General features: G+C 34.9%; 1 protein-coding gene across 3 annotated transcripts; it reads left to right on the top strand.

Moving 5' to 3' along the window:
• Positions 1–598: 598 nt before the first annotated feature.
• On the top strand, positions 599–18,569 carry LOC128681161 (zinc finger protein 182-like). Of its 3 annotated transcripts, none has more exons than XM_053764818.2 (25): positions 599–723; positions 1,234–1,306; positions 1,946–2,088; positions 2,374–2,569; positions 3,123–3,372; positions 3,644–3,720; positions 4,240–4,378; positions 5,056–5,181; positions 5,579–5,677; positions 6,520–6,614; positions 7,223–7,280; positions 8,014–8,145; positions 8,556–8,749; positions 9,487–9,604; positions 10,715–10,852; positions 11,830–11,968; positions 13,337–13,478; positions 14,663–14,803; positions 15,239–15,298; positions 15,593–15,646; positions 16,426–16,468; positions 16,877–16,933; positions 17,641–17,688; positions 18,093–18,157; positions 18,237–18,569. In XM_053764818.2, the coding sequence occupies exons 2-25, from the start codon at positions 1,235–1,237 to the stop codon at positions 18,324–18,326; spliced, it is 2,676 nt and encodes an 891-aa protein (XP_053620793.1). In that variant the 5' UTR covers positions 599–723; position 1,234; the 3' UTR covers positions 18,327–18,569. The 3 variants fall into 3 exon arrangements, with proteins under 3 accessions (XP_053620793.1, XP_053620795.1, XP_053620794.1); XM_053764820.2 differs by lacking the exon at positions 599–723 and adding an exon at positions 736–792 and having other exon boundaries at positions 18,237–18,468; XM_053764819.2 differs by lacking the exon at positions 599–723 and adding an exon at positions 833–973 and having other exon boundaries at positions 18,237–18,468.
• The last annotated feature ends 2,845 nt before the right edge of the window (positions 18,570–21,414 follow it).

Consider the following 21,414-nt stretch of genomic DNA (forward strand, 5'->3'; position numbering starts at 1 on the left):
CTATGTTACTTTCAGACACTTGAAGATCACAAATCACGTATATGTTTTACAAGTAAATGTCAAAAAATATGCAATAAACATGTCAAAAAAATATAAAAATAATTATAAAAAGGTCAAGTGTGAAGTTTTGGAAGGGTCCAAGTTTTTTTATCATTTAAATAGTCGCTAAGTGTGTAATAAGCGTTAGCTATCAAAGCTTTTTTAATATACGATTTAAATTTTGGCATTGGCAAGTTAATAGCCTCTACAGGGAGTTTATTGAACAATTTTACACTTTGACCCACGAAAGAATCTTAAGTCGGAATCTATTCATACAAAGTTTATGCCTATATTAAGAGTGTTTACACTGTTAACATCGCTCAATGTTTTATACAGGTGTAAGTTAGATTTAACAAAAATAAGTATGTCGAAGATGTACTGAGGTGCAACAGTCAGTCATTAGTCATTATTCCGTTGGAAATTATGAATAAACATAGTAACGGAAAATAACCAATGTAATGTATTTATATATGTAGTGAAAATATAACAATGATTCGCGCATAGAAATCCTGAACGATTATTGATGCTCACGTCAGCGCCACAAGTAAGTGGTACAATATGGAACTATTTTTTACGTAATGGTGGCTGCCTGCGCGTTTGAGTCATTGCTGGCAACTTATTTACGGAAACCGAAAACCTTCAAAAACGAATAAAGTTGATAAGAGAAGTTGATGAATTTTCCAGGTAACCGTTTTTGTTTGTTGTAATAAAGTATTTTAGAGTTTAGAGAATCATCTTTGATTTTACTGTTTTGTAAGTGTATCAACATGGCTGCCTTTCGTTACAAAAGTAGTGAACTTCTTTTGCCAGTCGGACAACAGTTTTATTGGTTTTATTATTGTTTATATAGATTGATAACAATGTAAACAAACATTAAGCACTAACCTACCTATTAAAAAACTTCATCGAAAAAAGGTTACCGTATACCGTTCAGGTATGTTCCTGTCTATGCTATTCCTACAATATAAAGAAATAGAAAATATTAAAACATTTTAGATATTTTTGTGTACATACTTATTTTTGATGATTTTTAATAATCTAAACCGATAATATTGAAGGTCTAGTGGTTAACATTCTCGCCTGTGAAGTAAAGACCTCAAGTTCAAACCCTAATTGTGCTATATGAGTTTGAAAAAAGAAATCTAGTACAATCTGGTAGTTACTATAATCTAATACAATATTATTATCTTTCAGGATGCCCTTTATTTGCCTTATCTGCAACTACTCCAGCACAGCTAGGAATTTCATCAACATATTCGGTAATCATGTAAGTATCTCTCCCAATTTAGAATTAAAAAAAGCAAATTTTGTTCTTAAAAATAAACACATCACATCACACTCATAAATCCATAGTAATTATAAACGGGAAAGAATCTGTCCTCTACATCTTGATGAAATTCAGAATATATATAGTTAAAGACTAAGGTATAGCTTATGTTTAGTTTAAGAACTATAAATAAATAAATAAATATTAGGACAAATTACACAGATTGAGCTAGCCCCAAAGTAAGTTCAAGACTTATGTTATGGAATACTAACTCAACAATACTATATCTTATAATAACTACATATATAGATAAACATCCAAGACCATTTTCCATCATGACCCGACCGGGGATTGAACCCGGGACCTCTCGGTCCAGAGGCAAACATAGGCTATAGTGAGTGGATCTGCAACATCTAGTTAATAATAAATTTAAATGATATTTAACTAAATAGAACTATCAAACTCATTAGTTTAATTGTCACCGTCATTGCATGCAAGCTTGTATATAAGTTTTTAAATTTCATATATATTTTAGTATGTACCTACATTATCTATCACATGGTCCCTGACATATGTATGTTTTAAACTTTATTCTTAAGTTATATTACCTGAAATATTTTATTTTATTTCAAATTTCAGAGTTCCCTCCAATCGCAAAAGAAATTATCAACATTACTAAGCGAGGTTTTTGGAATTGTTATCAATGAGGAAACAGTCACATCAAAAGTTATATGCACAAAGTGCTTCAAGGATTGCTCCGAATATGATTCTATTCAAGTCAGGTGTGTATCCTAAATCCTAAATGTGAACTTTTTATTGTACATAATAGAAGTATCTTGTCCATGCATTTTTCTTTGATGTAATAAATATACTTTACATTGACAAGATGAGAGCTGACAGCGAGTGGTTCGCAAATGTTTTATCAATATAAATACTTATAAGATGCTTGCTTCCAAGCATGTTTAAACATATATTTATGCACAACGTCCCCATTATCAAAATGAGATATAATTTGGCAAGGCCATGCAGAAGTCTTCTTTGTCCATGCCAAAATTGTAATCTTCCAGGCAACAAGTAATAAAAACAGAGCTACAATCACAATTCCGCGAAGGCAACGCCTCCCGCCCCCAGCCGCAGCAATCCTCGCCCCCCGTCAAGATAGTGCTCCCCGCGTCGAAGCTACAACCCCTGCCTAAAGACTTCGTCATTGACAGGAAACTGGTCGCCGCGTCCAAATCTCAACTTATATTTAATAAGAACAATGTAAGTATTGTATTACGTATTATAAAAATAAGTTCCACGACATCCTACCTGTCGCATCTGTATGTATGAACTCCATAAACTCAAAAACTACTGACGGATTTTTGTACAGTTTTCATCAGATAGTGTGATTCTTGAGTAAGCTTTAGGTTTATATGTAGAACAATACACATGTGTACCAAATTTCATAACAATCAGTCCAGTAGATTCATGTGAAAGTGAAACAAACATACATACACACATCCTCACAAACTTTCGCATGTATTATGTTAGTAGGATTATTGTTTTACCCGAGCGGAGCCGGGACGCTAGTTGTAAATATTTAGATGTATTTTAAATTAATGTAATATTTATTATTAATATTTGCACGGCTGCATACAGGTTGGTTACAATCGACTTAAGATCTATGTAAATCTTGCAAAAATATGATTATATTCTATGAATATGTATTTATTTTGCACTAAGCTTCGACGCTCTATCTCTAAGTAAAGTTGTACATATTAACAACCATAACGTGGTTTTAAACTTGTGTAAAATAATTTCCTTTAAATTTCAGGCGACATTTTCCCCAAAATTCAATATCAAATCGGTCATAGTGCCGTCGCAGAATATCGACACAATCACATCAGAAAGCGAAGCGAACACCTCACAATCTAACAGCGATGACACTTTGACAGACCCGTCGAAAATACCTGGCAACTTGGTGAAACACGAAGACGTCTACGGCGATGAGGATGGCGATGTTGAGAACAATAATGATGACATTGTTGAACATAACGACGATCACCCCATGGAGATTGATGAAGGTAAATCAAAGTATATTGGTCCGAGCTGTTGGTCTGTTGATTTTTTTGATTTTTTTGCAACTGACTCCTTTATGTCGTGACCTCCATTTGTTTACGGTGAAGGAAAACATCGCGAGGAAACCTGCACACTGGTTTACTCGCGTGTATGCGACTACTTGCCACTAGATGGCGGTAATACATGTTAGATGCCTTTAGGCAACTTAAATAAAATCTGACACTGGTGTTAGCAATGACACACTCAATGAACTATTAATGGTTTTCTATATTGCAGATTGCTCCTTGGCCGTTGTACCAGTTTCATCTGAAGAAAGTGGAAAGCTAGTGTATATTGATAATGATACTAGTAAGGTAGGTTGAACCTATTATAAAGAGGTAAGCGTTTGTGAGTTTGTATGTTTGAGGCGGGTAATCTCTGAAACTACCGAACCAATTTCAAAAATTATTTCACCATTAGAAAGATACTTATCCAAGATTGCTATAGGCTATATTTTATCTCAAAATTCCCACGGGAGCGAAGCCCCGGGCAACATGTAGTTATTTATAAAAATTAAAAACGGTTTTTTACAAAAATGCCAATTTTGACACAAGGATCTATTGTCGTCAGAGAGTACTTATTGCATTCGACGCGAGAGCAATAATCATGCCCGTGATGTGTATCGATGAGGTGTTCCCTCGTTGAGAGCCGATCGTGGGTGCTCTGTCAAGTCATGCCTATCATAATAATGCATTGTCATCCAAACTAACGTTTATACGTCAGCTCAAACAGTTTTAACTGTTAGATTTTTTTTTAACTAAACACATTTGTTTAGATATATTACATGTAAACTAGCATATACTTTATCAGCAAGTTAATTATTTTTTTTTCAGGATATCAATGAAAAATCTCAGAATTTCATCGATTTGGGCCTACTGCTAGCCGATAATGTGGACACAGACGAACATACAGAAAATGGCGTCGCGAAAATAGAAATGAATGAATATGATGAGGATGATGATGATGACGACGGTGAGAAATGATTTTTTTCACAATGAGATTTGTTTTTGTTTACTTTTTTCTTATAGCTATTCTTATTCCTCATGGCTGATTGTCGTTATGTGGAATGTAACACCCGCATTGACTTCCTGGGCAAGATTATTGGAGTGGTTTGCCATTGCCTTCTCCGTTTCACAAACTAACTGATAAATCGTTCAACCAGTGTGCAGGTTTCCTCATGATGTTTTCCCTCACCGGAAGCAGGTGGTGGTCTATGAAAACTACTATACATGAGTCAGATTGGTATACAAACTCATGTGGCACAAGTAGGATTCGAACCTGGGACCTTTCGATCCACGAGCATCTTAACCATTACACCACCACCGCTTCGCATCCTCATACATTGCAAATTAACTAAAGCTTGTAAGAATATGTATCCTGCCATCATTTCTTGATAACTGAGTTAATATGATTAATTCTCTGATGCAAAATGTTTAATGTTCTCGATTACATCTCGGGCCCAAACCGATTGTGTATACAGCACGACTGTATGGTATTTATATATAACTGAAAAACGACTGCACATATTGTCATGCGGTTTTCAACAATAAATTCGTGATTCCTGAGGATGGTTTAACTGTCATTAACTGTAGAATTTTTACCCGTGCGAAGCCGGGGAGGGCCGTTAGTGATTATCATTTTATTTCCAGAAGCAATAATAATGGCGGACGAGAATGGAGCTACAATAATTCGACTCGCGTCCAGTCACCGCATTTTGTATGGCAACACTCAATTTGTAGTCGAGGAGCAAGAGGACAACGATAACAATTCCAGAGGTGACTATATTTTTAGGGTTCCGTAAAGAAAATGTTAATACAGAATGTAGTCGAAACATTAATGCGCTTTTTCACTTCAAATTTTATGTTATATAGTATTTATCAAAGCAAAATAATTCTAGCATTTCGAAACGACCACTGTTGAGAAGAAATGCATAAAGAAACCTATTGAAACAGTGTTGTTTAATATATTTTTAATTTAAACAACCAAAAACATATATTCTTATACGTTATATCGAAACAGGATAAGCTGAAAGCTTCAGGTGAAATTACAAAACTGTATGTACTTTAAATAATGCACAGAAAAATAAATTTTTTTATTTAGTAATAATTTTATGAGAAATATAAAAAAAAAACAGCAAATTATTTAGATATCAAGAATCGAATGTAATTTCAGATTCCACATCGAATTCATACGAGGAATCGCAAATAGAGCTACAAGTTTCAGGCGATGAAGAAACTGCGAACGCTATCATAGCGGCGGCGCAGGAGCAGGGTCGGTGCTTCATTCATTCATTCGTTCTTTCATTCACATATTGTATTCATAATCCTAACTTATTATAAATGCGAAAGTAAGTTTGTTACCTCTTCACGCATTATATACTCTACCAATCTTTTTGAAATTTCGCATAAATATAATTAAGTGTATGGAGAAGGACATAGGTTCGGGTCTGGGTTGTAAGGTATCCTTACCCTTACCCTTGAAAGGTAACCCGGAAAAAACTATTGTTCCCGTGGGATATGCGAAAATTAATATAAAAATACTAGGTGGCGCTGTGTGTATTTTAAATGCCGTAGCGCATTTAAAATACACATATTTTGATTCAACTATTCCAATCCCATTTTAATACGAAGCAAAAACTGTTCCCGAGGGAACCCGAGGGAATTTATGCGGGCCAAGCCGCGGGTAAACAGCTAGTAGAATATAACGTGGGTAACGTAACGTAACACATAGAGTATATACTTTTTGGTGGTGGGATAGGTGGTGGTGTAATGGTTAAGGCGCCCGCCTACGGATCGAAAGGTCTCAGGTTCGAGTCCTACTCGTGCCACATGAGTTTGTATACCAATCTGACTCATGTATCCGGTGAAGGAAAACATCGTGAGGAAACCTGCACACTGGTTGATTATTAACTTGTGTGTGAAATGGAGAAGGCAATGGCAAACCACTCCATTACTAATGCCAAGAAAGTTGTTGTGTGTGTGTTTCATGCCACGTAATGACCACGACCCTCAGCCATGAGGAATACGACTATGAAGAAGAAGACATACTTTTTATACCGAAATTCCCACGGGAGCAGTTTATTTATATTTTATTAATGAGGTTGTACATTAAAGGTGGTGCGTTTATAGAAGTGGAGTCAGGTGAAATGTTTCGAGTGAAATCTGTTCAGAGCAAGACTGATAAGGATGTCGAAGATGACGCTTTACCGGTGAGCTGATGCTAATCGCACTTATATTATAAAGGCGAAAGTTTTTATGTTTGTTACTTCTTCACGCTCATACTGCTGGACCATTTTTTATGGAATCTTGTATTGAGCTAGCTGGATACTTTGGATTAACACATAGGGTACTTTTTATCCTGAATGTACGCGATTCCGTTGGATTTGGTCAAAAAGATTGAATGTCAATGGAGCTTTATTTTTTTTTTAAGTCGATGGCGCTACTGTACATAAAGACCTAAGTATTTTTTTAAATATTTACGCGGGTAACACCGCGCGATGCAGCTGGTATCGGAATAAGAAGTACTCGATTTCACTTTAAAATTATGTAGCTTCTAAAATTACGCACAAAATTGGAAGAATCAATTGGCTATGATTTTGCAACCGCCGCCGGTCTGACGTCAACCCTCTTTGGGAATGCTATCGTAGACTGCCAGCTGTTAAAGCTCTGTGTCCCTTAGTCGCCTCGTAACACATCCACTGGGATCTATCAGGATATAATAAATTTATATTACGTGTGTATGTGTAATGGCTTTTGTCAGTGCACACTACAAAGTATCAATTTAGTATTTAATGTATTAAAAATGGTTTTTTTTTAGCTTGTAAAGCCCGAAGATGGAAAGTTCAGGTGTTTGTTATGCGATCAAAATACCAAAGGTGAGTTTAATATTTTTTTCATCGATTGAACTGTATATCTGACTAGATATTGCCCGGGGCTTCGCGCCCGTGGGAATTTTGTGATGATATATAGCCTTATAGCAATCTTGGATACCTTAGAGACCTTGGAAACCTTTCTAATGGTGAAAGAGTTTTTGAAATCGGTTCAGTAGTTTCGGAGATTACCCGCTTCAAACATATAATACTCACAAATACTCACAAACGCTCAACTCTTTATGTAATAGTATAGATTTCAACCGTGGTTTATCGTGTGTTCTTATACCACAGAAGTTCTTGCTAAAAGTGAAAAAAGTCGCCAGCGTCGCCGCCGCAGTCAGGGTTGTCACAAATTATGAAAAACGTGACACTTTGTCTGTATTAAATAATTTTATTTTCCAAAAGTTACAGCTGTTGGTTAGATGCCAAACCGCATATCCTAACACACACACCCCCCCCACCTCCCCTCCCAGCCCCTCTATCCGCCCTGCGTGCGTTTCCTGCGCGTTAAAAAATCGATTATATGAACCAATAAACAAAAAAAAGACTGTAGGAAATAAGAAAGAAATAAAGAAATCTTTTCATTTGTGTTAGATCTCAACGCGCATATCTCCACCCTCCCCTTACCTCACAGCCCTCTCTATCGCCCTATATTGTGGAGAAATTCGATTGCTGAAGAATTTGCTGTCTTAATGAGTATATCGGCTATATGCTATTACCGTGTGTATATTTACAGAAGACAAAACCCCCTTCTTAGCGAACGCAGAAGAAATGATGCAGCATCTGAAGACTAGTCACGACGCGCGGCTCTACATCTGTGATTGCGGCAAGATCATGAGGAAGCGATCTTTGTATAGCGCTCATATTGGTGAGGTTTCATTGTTCATTGAATGTGCATTTGAAAAAGAAAAAACTGACGTTACTCAACGGTCCACATTGCACTAAGTATCGATATCACAGAAACGAGAACACCCAGAGCTGCAGCCAAGTATCTGTGATCACAAGTACAAATATTTGGCCGCGCCGGGAATTGAACCAATGACCTCCAGATAGTGGACGGTGATCACTACGCCACGGAGGTCGTCATAAGCTTTTATTTAACTTGCAATGTATGTAAGAAAGTGGAACCTGGGCTCCGACGCTCAATGGCGGTGGAAGAAACCAGGAAAACACTCGGATGTGGGCCTATAACTCAAATACAAGTTAACCGATCAGACAAATGATTTACATATACATAAATAAAGGTCGTCGAAATAATATATATAAACTTAATTCCAGTGGATCATATGCCTAAATCAGTGAGCGAAAATCGCCTCCACGAATGTGCGGTATGCGGTAGAAGATACTCGAACAAGACTTTACTAAGAGAACATATACACACGCACACTGGAGACAGGCCTTACTCATGCAATTTGTGTGATAAAACCTTCGCCAATAAGTATACTCATCAGGCGCATCTTAAAATTCATGAGGTGAGTTGAAAAGTTTATTTATTGTTAGAAAAATGTGTTAATTGAGTCCATGAGTCTAAAATTTATAGCTGTGTGTGTTTTGTATTATGGTGTTCCACAAGGAAGTATGTTGGGTCCTCTGTAGTTTGTTATTTAGATTAGAAAACGTATATTTGTTTGCGGTTGAAGATATACCAAATAACAACAAGAAGTTACTAAGAAAACATGTACATACACACACACACACTTTGTAGATTGTGTTTATGTCATGGTGTTTCACAACTAAGTATTTGATAAGATTTTGACAATGGAAAAATAATACTTTTTTCAATTTCATTCTCACACACATAATGGAGAATGACGGAAACTGGAACAGGACCATCTCATATTCTCACGTGGATGTCGCACGAAGCGAGTAAAATATTAAAAATATTAAAAGCCTTAACAGTTCAAGCCAACAACAGATTTCCCAAACCAACCTTTTGTAAAACCACAATCGAATCGCGAGCCCGGACTTCGATGTGACACATTGTGGCTAAAGAAACCATTTTTGTATACTCATAAAACCAATATACAGGGTTACTTATATATTATTTATATGAAAAAAAAAAAACTATGAATCTCGAAGAGTCGTAGAATAAAAGTTGCTTGTTTTGTTGTATCCAAGTAGTCTTTGGGAGGTTTTGCGTTTTAATACCAGTAACCCTGTATAGAACTCATGTTTTTTGGCATATACAATTTTCTCTCTCCATTACCAGGTAAGGCCGCGTCCACACAAGTGCAAGCAATGCGGCAAGACATTCTTGACGCAGCAAAATTTGAGCCAACACGAGAAAACGCATCTCGGAATCAGGAATTTCATCTGTCAAGTTTGTAGTAAGTATTGTAACAAGTAAAATCAAAATCAAATCATTTATTCAGAAATTAGACCTAAACAGGCACTCTTTCACGTCGTATTCTAAATTAAATAATATTTGCAATGCAATGACAATGCTACAAACTACTAGCATTTCGGAACGACCACTGCTGAGAAGAAATGCCGAAAGAAACTCATTCAAACAGTGTTGGTCCCTATCATGCCAGAAGGGCTTACCGTTTTTTAAATATAAATTTATATATAATGTTTTCTCAGTAATATAACAATGTAAGTGTACAATTTATTGTATGTACTTTAGTACATGGTAATTCTAATATCCGTGAAATTTACGCGCCTGTTTATCTCGGCCACCCTTTCGAATCACTCTTATCTTTAAAAAAAAACTTATCAAAATTCGTTGCTAAGTTTCAAAGATCTAACCTAACATAGGGACATATAGCTGGAAGTGACTTTATTAAATACTATGTAGTGATAGTGATCATAAAATATAGTATCGTTGAATTAGTATCCAATAACACAAGACTTCATCATACTTTGGGGCTAATTCAATCTATGTGATTTGTCCATATGTATATACAAGCAGACCGTCCCGGCTTCGCTAGGGTGCCATAATAAAACCGTAATAAAACTTTCCCAGAAATCATATAGATAAACAGATTTAATTCAAAATAATTGAAGTTCAGGTTTCAAACCATCAATAGTAACAACGTGAGTTCCGTGTTTACCGCTGAGCTGTGTCTATATCTTTAGTTGACGAAATTTTGAATAGGATTATTCGTTATTTCTTTTCGCCCTCATTTAACTACCCTAAAGGTCAAATTTTAAGAAATCCTGAAACACGAGTTGTAATATTTTTGTTGCATAGCATTTATGTCAATTTTCAAGTAGATCAGTAAAGATTTTCGTTATTTTTCATACAAACTTTATCCCCAATTTTTACCCCTTGAGGGGTCGAAATTCCTTTCTTATCCGAGCGCTACGTGATAACCTAAAGCTACTGCCCAAATTTCGCGTTTATAGCTTCTGTGGTTTAGACTGGGCGTTGATTAGTAAAAAACACTTGTTATTTTATATATAGATATTTATTTGTTATTTATTCCAATCTGAAGATAAAGCGTTCGCGACGCAACACAATCTAGAAGTCCACGGCGTTATACACAGCGGCAAGCGGCCCTTCGCCTGCACTTACTGCCCTAAAGCCTTCGCCAGGAGGGCGGAGCTCCGGGACCACACTAGAATACACACCGGTAAGTGTTAACCACATCGCAGACGAAGTCGCGGGTAAACAGACAGCTAGTGAGTGAGTTTACTTTGTATGCGGAAAATATAATTATATTTTAGTCTATTTATAATTAGTTTAGTCAGAAATAACTGATACTTCTCGACAGTACAATTATATTTTTTGTGATTACTGTTTCCATTGCAAACAACTAATTTTTAGTTCTAATTAACTCACTATTCGAAGGCTCTTCTTATATTAATAGAAAAACCAGTGAAAAAAAATACTGTGATAATGACAATACTTTCAAAGATATGACAAAAATAAAATCACACGTTTGACTCGTCCAAACACTCCATACTAAATGACATGTAGGAGTGACGTCCCAACTTGCTAAAATGTTCACTAAGAGAGCTATGTATTTGTTCGACAGCTACATTACATATTTCGTTTATGATTACGAATTCTTAATAAAAATTGTTACAAATTTTTTTACGATGATTAAATTTATTTTTATTATTTGATACTTTTTGCAAATGGACTTTCCAACCAATTTTAAATCTTCGTATTTATATCCAGCTGCATTGTTACAGTTTATGAATTATCATAATTATCCAAAATATATCTATATTATACATATTTAAAAATTCTCTGACCTTGTCAACTGCCCTATTATGTCGTCTTTGGTCGTCTTTTCAACATAATTTTCATACAAACTTTCACCTCCCATTACAGTTTGAATGGGGGTTTTTAACTATGTGCATACCAAATTTTATTCAGAAGTTTAGCCGCGATAGCTTGACAGACATATTAGTATGGATAGTGGTTCCGTAGTGGGAGGGAATACACACTGGCACTACAAACAAGTGTTTGGGGTTCCGTACCTTACTGACTATGCTTGGCTGTGGTGGTCCAGTGTTTAAAACCTGTAATCGCCATTGCCCCAACAGTTGGGACGTTTAAATGGCTGTTGATGATGACAATCATTAACTTTTTTTTTTTCAGGTGAACGACCTTTCGCATGCGACATATGTTCGGCGACTTTCACTCAGCGCTCGAATCTGCTATCGCACAAGCGAGCGACGCATTTAGACGATAAGAGATATCATTGTAAGGAGTGCCCCAAACAATTCAAGAGGCGAAGGTGAGTATACATTTATAACCTAGACAGAGAAAGCTATAGAACAGAGAGAGAGAACTAGAGAAAATTTATTAATACATACATACTAGGTTTCGCCCCCGTGAATTTCATAGCAAAATCTCGGTCATTTAGAAAAATGATGAAGAGTATGTTTTCCAATTTTCATCTTTTTATCTTGAAATTTGTAATAAGTCTCATACAATATTTCATCCCCCTTTTGAGTTGGGTTGAGGGTTTATTTTCAGAAAAATCTGTAACACGTATACCTTCATTTGTTGTAAACAACTAAAATCCAATAAATTTTCAAGTCACTCTAACTTCAACAGAGTAGAACTTTCATGTAAAAGATTTTCACCACTTCACCCCCTTCGGGGTGGAATTTACAAAATTCCTCTCTTGGTGCTCACCTACACTCCCCAGGGAAGCAACATGCCAAATTTCAGCTTCCTACGCCCAGTAGTTTCGGCTGTACGCTGTCTGTCAGTCAGTCAGTCAGTCACTCACTCAGTAACGCAAGAGTTTTATATATATAAAAGATAGATAGTAATATGTCTTTCATATTTTGTGACAACCCTGACCTCATTGTCACTGCTGGCACTTTTTTTTTCCTTTAGGAAGAGGTTCTTGAATATCTGTATGAATATTATTAAACTGTGCTTTTATTTAGTTCCATCTGTCTGTCTGTCAAACCTTGCAAGTTAAATTTCACCCACTTCCATCACAGAGTAGAAAACCTCCACTACAGTTCCCATGACAATGCATTATTGTGAGAAGCATGTCCTAATGGTGCACTCAGGATCAGATTCCGACGAGAGAACTCCTCGACGGTTTACTGCGTGGACATGATTTTTTTGTCACGCATTGAATTAAATACTCTCTGACCGCAACAAAAGCCTGTGGCAAACATGACATATTTGTAAACAATTTACTAGTAATACTTATTTATTACTAGCTGCGCCCCGGGGCATCATTCCCGTAGGAATTTGGGAATAGAAAGAAAGAAAATATTTATTTGCCAAAAGCATGAGTACAAATATACAAATTGATGTCAAATTGAATTAAACCTACACGTTTTACCGAATATAGGTATGCAAATATAAATAAATAAAGAGGAGCATGCTATCCACTACAAATCCAAAACAAAAAAAGAATTATAATGTACTTATACTAGCCCTAAATTCTATCCGAGTCTATCATAAAAAGAAATCATTTAAAGTATAATAACATTTATCAGTTAATAAAGACTCGAGGTGCTTTTGAAATGGATAATTTAAGCTTTTATATTTAGTTATTACTTATTAAATAATAATTAATTAAAAGCTAATTGTAATTGAGTATAATTCTCATTTGAAGTGTATAATTTCATCTCAGACTATTGGACTATCACATAAAGGCAGCGCACACCGGAGAACGACCGTTACAGTGTCCCGTGTGTCCGTCCAACTTCGTGTATCCTGAGCATTACAAGAAACATATGAGAATACATACCGGAGTCAAGCCTTATTTCTGTGAGGTAAACAGGTTGATTTTGAGGTGTGGTATTTTTGAAAATAATAATGAAATAAAAATCCCGCGCCCCTGTTTATCCGGGACAGTGCGGGCGCGGGTGCAATTCCCGCTCGATTCCAGAATTTTTTCGTCTCATTGTTATTTTCAAAAATAAGTGACATGTGTAACGAAGCCATTTAAAATTTGTGTGGTACCTACTTATTTAGGGTTAACACGCGCACACTAGCGCCCACATCGCATTTGTATCAAATTCTTTTGTATAAAGGCGAAAATTAAAAAGCTAATATATATAAATTATGCTATTATATATTAAATACTAGCTTAAGCATGCGGCTTTCGTGATTTTCTCTGCGAAAGCGGAACAGGTATGATTTTCATACAAATTATTATAGTGTTTCCTAAATTACTAATTAGAAAAAAAAGTTGTATATGTTTGAGCGGGCTTCTTAACTACATACATACCAAATTTCATCAAAATCGGTCCAGTGGTTTAATCTTGAAAGTTGAACAGACAGACACACAGTATCTTTATATTGTAACGCAGCTACGCTTTGGAATCTCTTTCGATGTATTTCGCCTGCGCTGGCACATTTGGATCTACTGTCATAAATTTTAAAATTCTAAATCCGCTCGAACACTTTGACGCGTAAACATTACGATCAAGCTAGCGAGGCTAGAGGGTGGCCGTGATATATTTATAAACATTAAATAAAATAATAAGAACAGACCCAATAAGGGTCTTACCTTAAGTTTTATAATAAACTTACTTTACTACCTACTGCCTAGTGCCTATTTGCTATCCAACCCACGATAAAACCCCGACAATATGTACCTACATGTTATAAACTATAATATTGCTAAGTTAGTACTCAATGACACAAGTCTCGTCACTTTAAAGCTAACTACAATCTGTGTCATTTCTCCGTATATATATATATATATATATCCTTACATATTATAATACGAAGTCCTCTGCCGCGTCTTCTGTCTGTCTGTTCGCGATAAACTCGAAAACCACTGCACGGATTTTCATGCGGTTTTCACCCGAGGAAAGTTTAGCGTGTACAATTTGTTGTTTCTACCCGAGCGAAGGAAGTCAGGACTGGCCTCTAGTTTAAACATATAAATCTTTCCTTTTAAAGTAACTACGTAAAGTTCCTTCTGAAAAAAGAAACGCAATATCGACAGGTGTGCGGCAAATCGTTCAGTTCGCGCGACAACAGGAACACTCACAGGTTCGTGCACAGCGAGAAGAAACCGTACGAATGTCTCACGTGCGGCGCCGGCTACAGGAGGAAACAGCTTCTGTACGCTCACATGAACAGTACCGTAAGTACCACAGCACGGTACAGAAAACGTAACGGACGTAAACTACAATATAGAGGCCGTAGTGAACTTGAATATTTATTTATAATTATTATAATATTTATAATTTTGGATCAGAGGGGTTAGTGCTGGTTTGCATTTGACTTCTCACCATCGAATCGATTCGAAGTGAGACGCGGCTAACCAATCACATTGGCGCCATTGTGACGCAACGACAACCACACTGCAATGTCATTATTTCGCTGCGTCTCACTTCGAATCGATTCGATGCTGAGAAGTCAAATGCAAACCCGCACTAAGCCCTCAGGTCACATGTCCTGACGCGAGTTTAACATTTTTCACCAATCACAAAAAGTGCACAACGCCGCTAAAGAAGTTTTCACTTCAAAAATGTCGCCTAAAAACAGCTCCTGGAACGATCACTATGAAATATTTCAGGGTCACGTAGCGGAGTCGATCGTCGTCAACCAACCGAGAGTTATAAAAGCTACCGACACTGTAAGTATTAATACAAATCCTATTCATTAATAGTATCCAAATTCTAATGACATCTTACTATTATTGTACATGCGAACGTTTGTGAGGATGTATGTATGTTTGTTACTCTTTCGCGCAAAATCTACTGGGCGTATTGTTATGAAATTTGGCACACGGGTAGAATATAACCTGGAATAACACATAAGGCCCGTAACAGACAGGATACCTTTCATATCATAGTACCATTTCCGCGGGAAATTCACGCGGAAGAAGCCGCGGATAGAAGCTAAATAATATATTTTGTACAATTTTCAGAGTCCCACATTACAACGTGTGACAAAGGAAACCTTGTCGAGAAATGATGGCAGCGTACGTATTTTTTACAAGATTTTATTTAACTTGCAATGTATGATAACTATGTTTGGTTATGTGGAATCTTGCAACTCCATTTCGTAGCAGATATCTTCCACCGATTGAGCTGAAATTTTGTATAAGTGTTTAGATAACAATGCATTATTATGATAAGCACGATGGTGCACCCAGGAACGGCTCCAGACGAGGGAACTCCTCAACGGTTTACAGTACGGATTTAGTTTTTTCTTGTCACGCGTTCAATACAAGAAGATCTCTCTGGTGACAATAAAAGCTTGTCTTAAAAATTACTCAATTTGGAAAAACATCGGTCCCTCAAATCACTTTTTCGATTTCCCTCTTACCCTATAACCATGTTACATGGTTTTAGAGTAAACTTTTTCGTAACTTTCATTTCGGAATTATTCACTTTGTTTAAAAATTACAAAAATTATACCTACTCGCTGAAAATTGGACGCTTATAGCCTGGAAATTAAAAAAAAAATGGCCAGGGAATATTCAGGGAACTGTTTTTGAACATTTGCTGTGGACACACAAAGAAATGTGGCCGTCCAAATCAAAAGGGACCTTATGGCGGCTGGCACTTAGGTCTTTATTGCCGTTGTTCGAATACAAAACAAGGGCAGTAAGGGCGTAAGTGCCGGGCGCCATAAGGTCCTTTTTGATTGTGACGGCCACAAATGTTTATTTACAAATATTTTAAGAACATAAAATAATATTTTTGAAAAGATAGATTCATATTGAATATGTTATATAATTGAATGTTTTATTTACAGTTGGACGAGTCCAATTTAAACAGTCAAGAATCTGGCACTATTGGTAAGTATAATTTTGTATATATGAAACTATATAATTAAACTTAATAACTTTCACATAAAAGATTCTAAAAGTTGCCATATCAAATTTATGTCATAATGATTCTTGTTTTAAAATCAGCGTATCATAATTTTTTTCCTGTTTTGTAGAAAACATGTTCTTCAATATTCTTTATAAGCCCTGTGGACTTTTCTTGCATGCTTATTCCATGATACATAACAACTTTTCGTATGGGAGCGACCCTGAAATCGGGGAAAAAAACCAGCTGTTTCATACAAAACTAATTAGGTACCTAACTGGGTGAAAATGTATGAGTCACCTGAATTTTTTTCGCGATTTCGGGTTTAATCCCATACGAGCAGTTGTTGAGCATGTGGACGAAAAGTCACACTGTATGTATGTTTGTCGCAGCGTTGGAGGGTAATAAACTATTCATCACGGGAGACCAGGCCCTAGTGTTGGAAGAAGGTAAATATATACCCCGGAGCGCAGCTAACGTCCCGGGGCTTAGCTCCCTTGAGAATTTCGGGATAAAAATACTACGTTTGAGCGTGAAGTAGTAACAAACTTTCACCTTTATAATATTAATGGGATATTACCTTATAAATAAAAAATATATCTTCACAAATTATGCTAGATAAAGGATTTAATTAGGAAGCATTATAGTTTTATTTCATTGCAAATATTAGTATATCACTAAACCGAAAACGTACGTACCATCAAAATCCGTGGAATAAACTGTGACTTCATTGGGGAATTGAAAACTACTTTCTAATAAAATTCTTCATCGTTTTTTATTTTTTATAAAAAAAATATACAAAAGATGTGGCGGCGCTAGTGTGCGCGTGTGTGAGATCAGATATCATTTAGAAATACCTTATTTGTCTTAAAAGTAGTGTCTTTGACAATGACTATTTTTGGGGTTCCGTAGCCAATGTCACGTGTCACAGTCATTTTATTCAGAAACTATGCGTACTACATATGAAGTTGAATTTTTTTTTACAAAGTACACTCCAAAATTTTACAGAATCGATAAATAAAAAGTTATTACACTTACCCCACATACAAACTTTCGCATTTATAATATTTCTTATGAATGTTGATACAACTTTGTGTTTTTAATTTACATAAAATTAATTAATCGTAAGATTTATTTATTTTATATCCATTTACAGGCAGTACAATAAACATGGTCAATGATGGCAGCGAAAATTTATTTTTACGTAAGAATTTTAAATATTTTTTAAAGGTATTTTTTATTTATTTAAATAACTTCCAAATGCAATTTTCAATTTATTTCTTCAGCTATCGTATATCTATTTTTGTTCGTATATCGTAGTTGTTCGCCGCGAACTTAGACCTCGAGCGAACACAATATATTTTTGATGAGTTACAAAATTGTGAATATTTCAAAAACGACTTAAACGATTTTGTTGCCCCACGATCTTAAAAATTCTATTGACAGATACTACATACCTTTTTAAATTTCATCAAAATCGGTTCAAAAGTTATCGCGTTACAAACATACGTACATACAAAAAAATGTATTTTTGCCTCAATTAATATGTAGAAGTTTGTACATAAAGATAAATATTATAATAAATAATATATGTATTTATTTTTACAGAAGAGCTGAACGCGTCGATAGCTAACGTCGAAGGTGTCGGAGATGTTAAACTGGAGAACAGAAATGTACGATTATTTTTTAACTTTGACTTTAAAGCAACTACGTTATTCAAATTGATTTTAAAACGTATTTTTTTTCTTTCAGTTGATAACCACAGATGAAAATGGTGAATTGATGAGACTCATACAAATACAACTAGCTGACGGTAAGAGCAGATGGGTCGCCTTCAACTAATCCATCGACGATATCGAGCCTTAGTTGCGTCTGTGAATTTAAGGGGTGGACTGAGACTGTGTTTGAGAATAGACACAGAAAACCGCTTTAGCGCAAAATGTCCAGCTAGCAGAATGTCCAATGGGCAGAATAACTGGCTCTTTTTTGTCATTTTATATTGCAACTTTACATAGCACAACGTAATATCATCCCGGATAAAACAAACGATATTTAACGATATTTAAGAATATGACAAATAGAAAACAGACATATAAATAAATACCAACCATGATCAAACCCATTCATCCGAATCGTTATAATAAAATTTTTACATTTTCCGAAGTGGCCATTTTGCGAATTCACGAAGGAAAATCACTGTTTGATTGTACAGGATTGATAGAGGCTAATCTTGTCTAATCATGTGTTAAAATGTTTAAAAGTGTACTTTATTTGTAACTTCATTTTCACAATGAACTGTTTTATTATAATGGACAATTATAGTACGTTTTTTCGTATGAATATCTAACATGTAAAATAAGCTACGTATTTTTTATAACAACAATCTCACGTAATAAATTGTTTATAGTATGTAAAATATATCTGTAAGATAACATAATAAAATTTAAAATATTTTTTTTAATATTTCAAAAATGCCAGTCAGTTTTTGTATTGTATTAAGCATTTTTTTAATTTGGTCCAAAGTTGTAGTGTTAAATGTAATTTAAATGCTTACAGGTAACGTGTAGGTTATTTTTGACCAAAGTCACATTTCGTTTAAACATTTTTAGAAACAAAAGAAGTTTTCATTTAACTTTATTTATCTAAATCGGTTGAACGTTGTGGCAAAGTTAATTAATTTAGTCTAAAAATGTTTTCTAATTAGGAATTTACGTTAGCCTTAGATTAAACATTCTCTCTAAATCTGTGGATTAAGCATTGTATAATATGTATAGAAAAAATATCATATTGTAATCTGACAACTAAACTGATCTGCCGGAAGTGGTTTGCTGGTTAGCCCTATGCAGCACTTGTGAAACAATTTTAACGCTATCTGTTCTATATGTAACATATAGGCTATTAGATACTATATCAGCAAGCGGTGAAACAGACACTTCGTTTGTATAACAGATAGCTAGATGATAGATTTTCCTTTATAAGGAATGTAATTTATTTTGTGCTTATAATTAATAAACAATGAATCATACGAGTTTTTTTTTTTTTTTCAAAATTTTCATACCTAATACAAATTTTAGTTTTATTTCTGCAGTAACTTTTATCCGCGGCTTTGCCTGTGATATTTTAAAAGCATTTCTACTCGTATATCCTGCTATACAGGGTTACTGGTATCAGACGCATAACCTTACAAAGGCGCATAAGGTACATAGAGACTAACATCACTACGACTTTTGTCTAAACGCGCCATTTTTTAGTTTTAATGTCGTTTCTATAAAACGTTACCTCTATGTTCGATTCTGCTACATAACGCTACTGCACTGTCTCGTGTTGCTTTGCTATTACATAAAGTTAAGATGTGTAGAATCGCAAATTAGATTGTATTTTTTATATGAAAAAACTGCGAATCACGAAAAGTCACAGAATAAAAGTTGCTTGTAGTCTTTGGGAGGTTTTGTGTTTGATTCCAGTAACCCAATATACATAACTAGGTAATGTTAGTAACAAAGCAATAAAACAGTTCTTGCCCGAGGCAAAAAGTAGACTGTAACTTTATCTCCACACAAAAAAAACAACAATTGATTCGTTTTGACTTGATATAACTAGACCAACGCATCTATAATAGTATAGATATATGTATATGTGAAAATCTAAGATTATTCGAGTAGATAAAGCGTGAAGAGATAACCAATAAACAGCATTCAATTTCGCATTTATATTACAATAATGCTCCATCATGACGCAACGATCACTGATTGCAGTGATCGTCATTGGTTCGCTGCGACTCACTTCGAATTGACTATCGTGTCAATTCGAGAAGTGACTACTTCGCCCTCGATATCGTCGTCGTCGTGTAAAAGGGTCACTATTCCTTCTATTGAACAATTAAAAATGATACTCCGTCTTAGAAAAAACATGTTTATTTTCTATACAATTTACATCCGCGCTGTGCAGCTATCGTATAAATATCTTTATCTAAATTTACATTAAAATTAAAAAGTAAACGATAATAAATTATGTACTTACTATTTACAATAATAATCTTCTCGTCATCCATTAACTCCTAACAAATTATTTTGACACAGCTTTGTCGCTAAATACTCGAGAATTTTTTGGCATTATTTGGTATTTTTTATATGAAGGACATCAAAGCATATTAAAAAATACTAAGAACCAGCAATTGATTGTTTATTGCTTTGTCATTATTATCATTTAAATTTATTTATGATGAAAACTCGATTATGTAAACAAAAAAAAACATCATCACATCATTTTATCTACACAAATACATTTTTGAATTTTAACATTAATGATTCTTCATACAGCAGTTTTATGCCATTTTAGCTTCAAATGTACAAGCGACAAAAACCGACCATGTTGGTAATATCATTTCGTGCTTAAATTGTTAATTTAAAATTTGTGTTGAGATGCGATAGGTGTCTTCAATTAATAGCGCCTAGGACATGAGCAATGATTTATTTATTCTAATTAAAATGGATTAAAATTATTTACAACTCCAACATTGGACTGCAAATAGAAAATGTTTTTTTTTGGGGCAAGTAATATTTTAAAAAATATAATTGAAAGATATTCATATACACATATTATTACATCCTTTTAGACATTCAATTACTTTAAATTCTTACTTTAAAATATACTTCTGAATTTGAGTTGGAAAGGAAATATATTTTAATTCACTTTTTTATAAATAACCACTTTTTCAAGTTATTGTACTAATAACAAAACTGAAACAATATATGGAAGTAAACTTTAAAATGTTAAATGATGAACAAAAATGCTCGTATTAATTTGTTTTGTTTGTTAATTTTATTTCTTTGCAATGCATATTTAGAAGTAAAACACTGTTGTGTTAAGAGAAGATCGGTATATAATGAAAGGATCACTTTTGCTCGAACCATTGTATATTGCATTTTTT

This window comes from Plodia interpunctella, chromosome 26 (assembly GCF_027563975.2).
Source record: "Plodia interpunctella isolate USDA-ARS_2022_Savannah chromosome 26, ilPloInte3.2, whole genome shotgun sequence".
Classification (NCBI taxonomy): Eukaryota; Metazoa; Arthropoda; class Insecta; order Lepidoptera; family Pyralidae; genus Plodia; species Plodia interpunctella.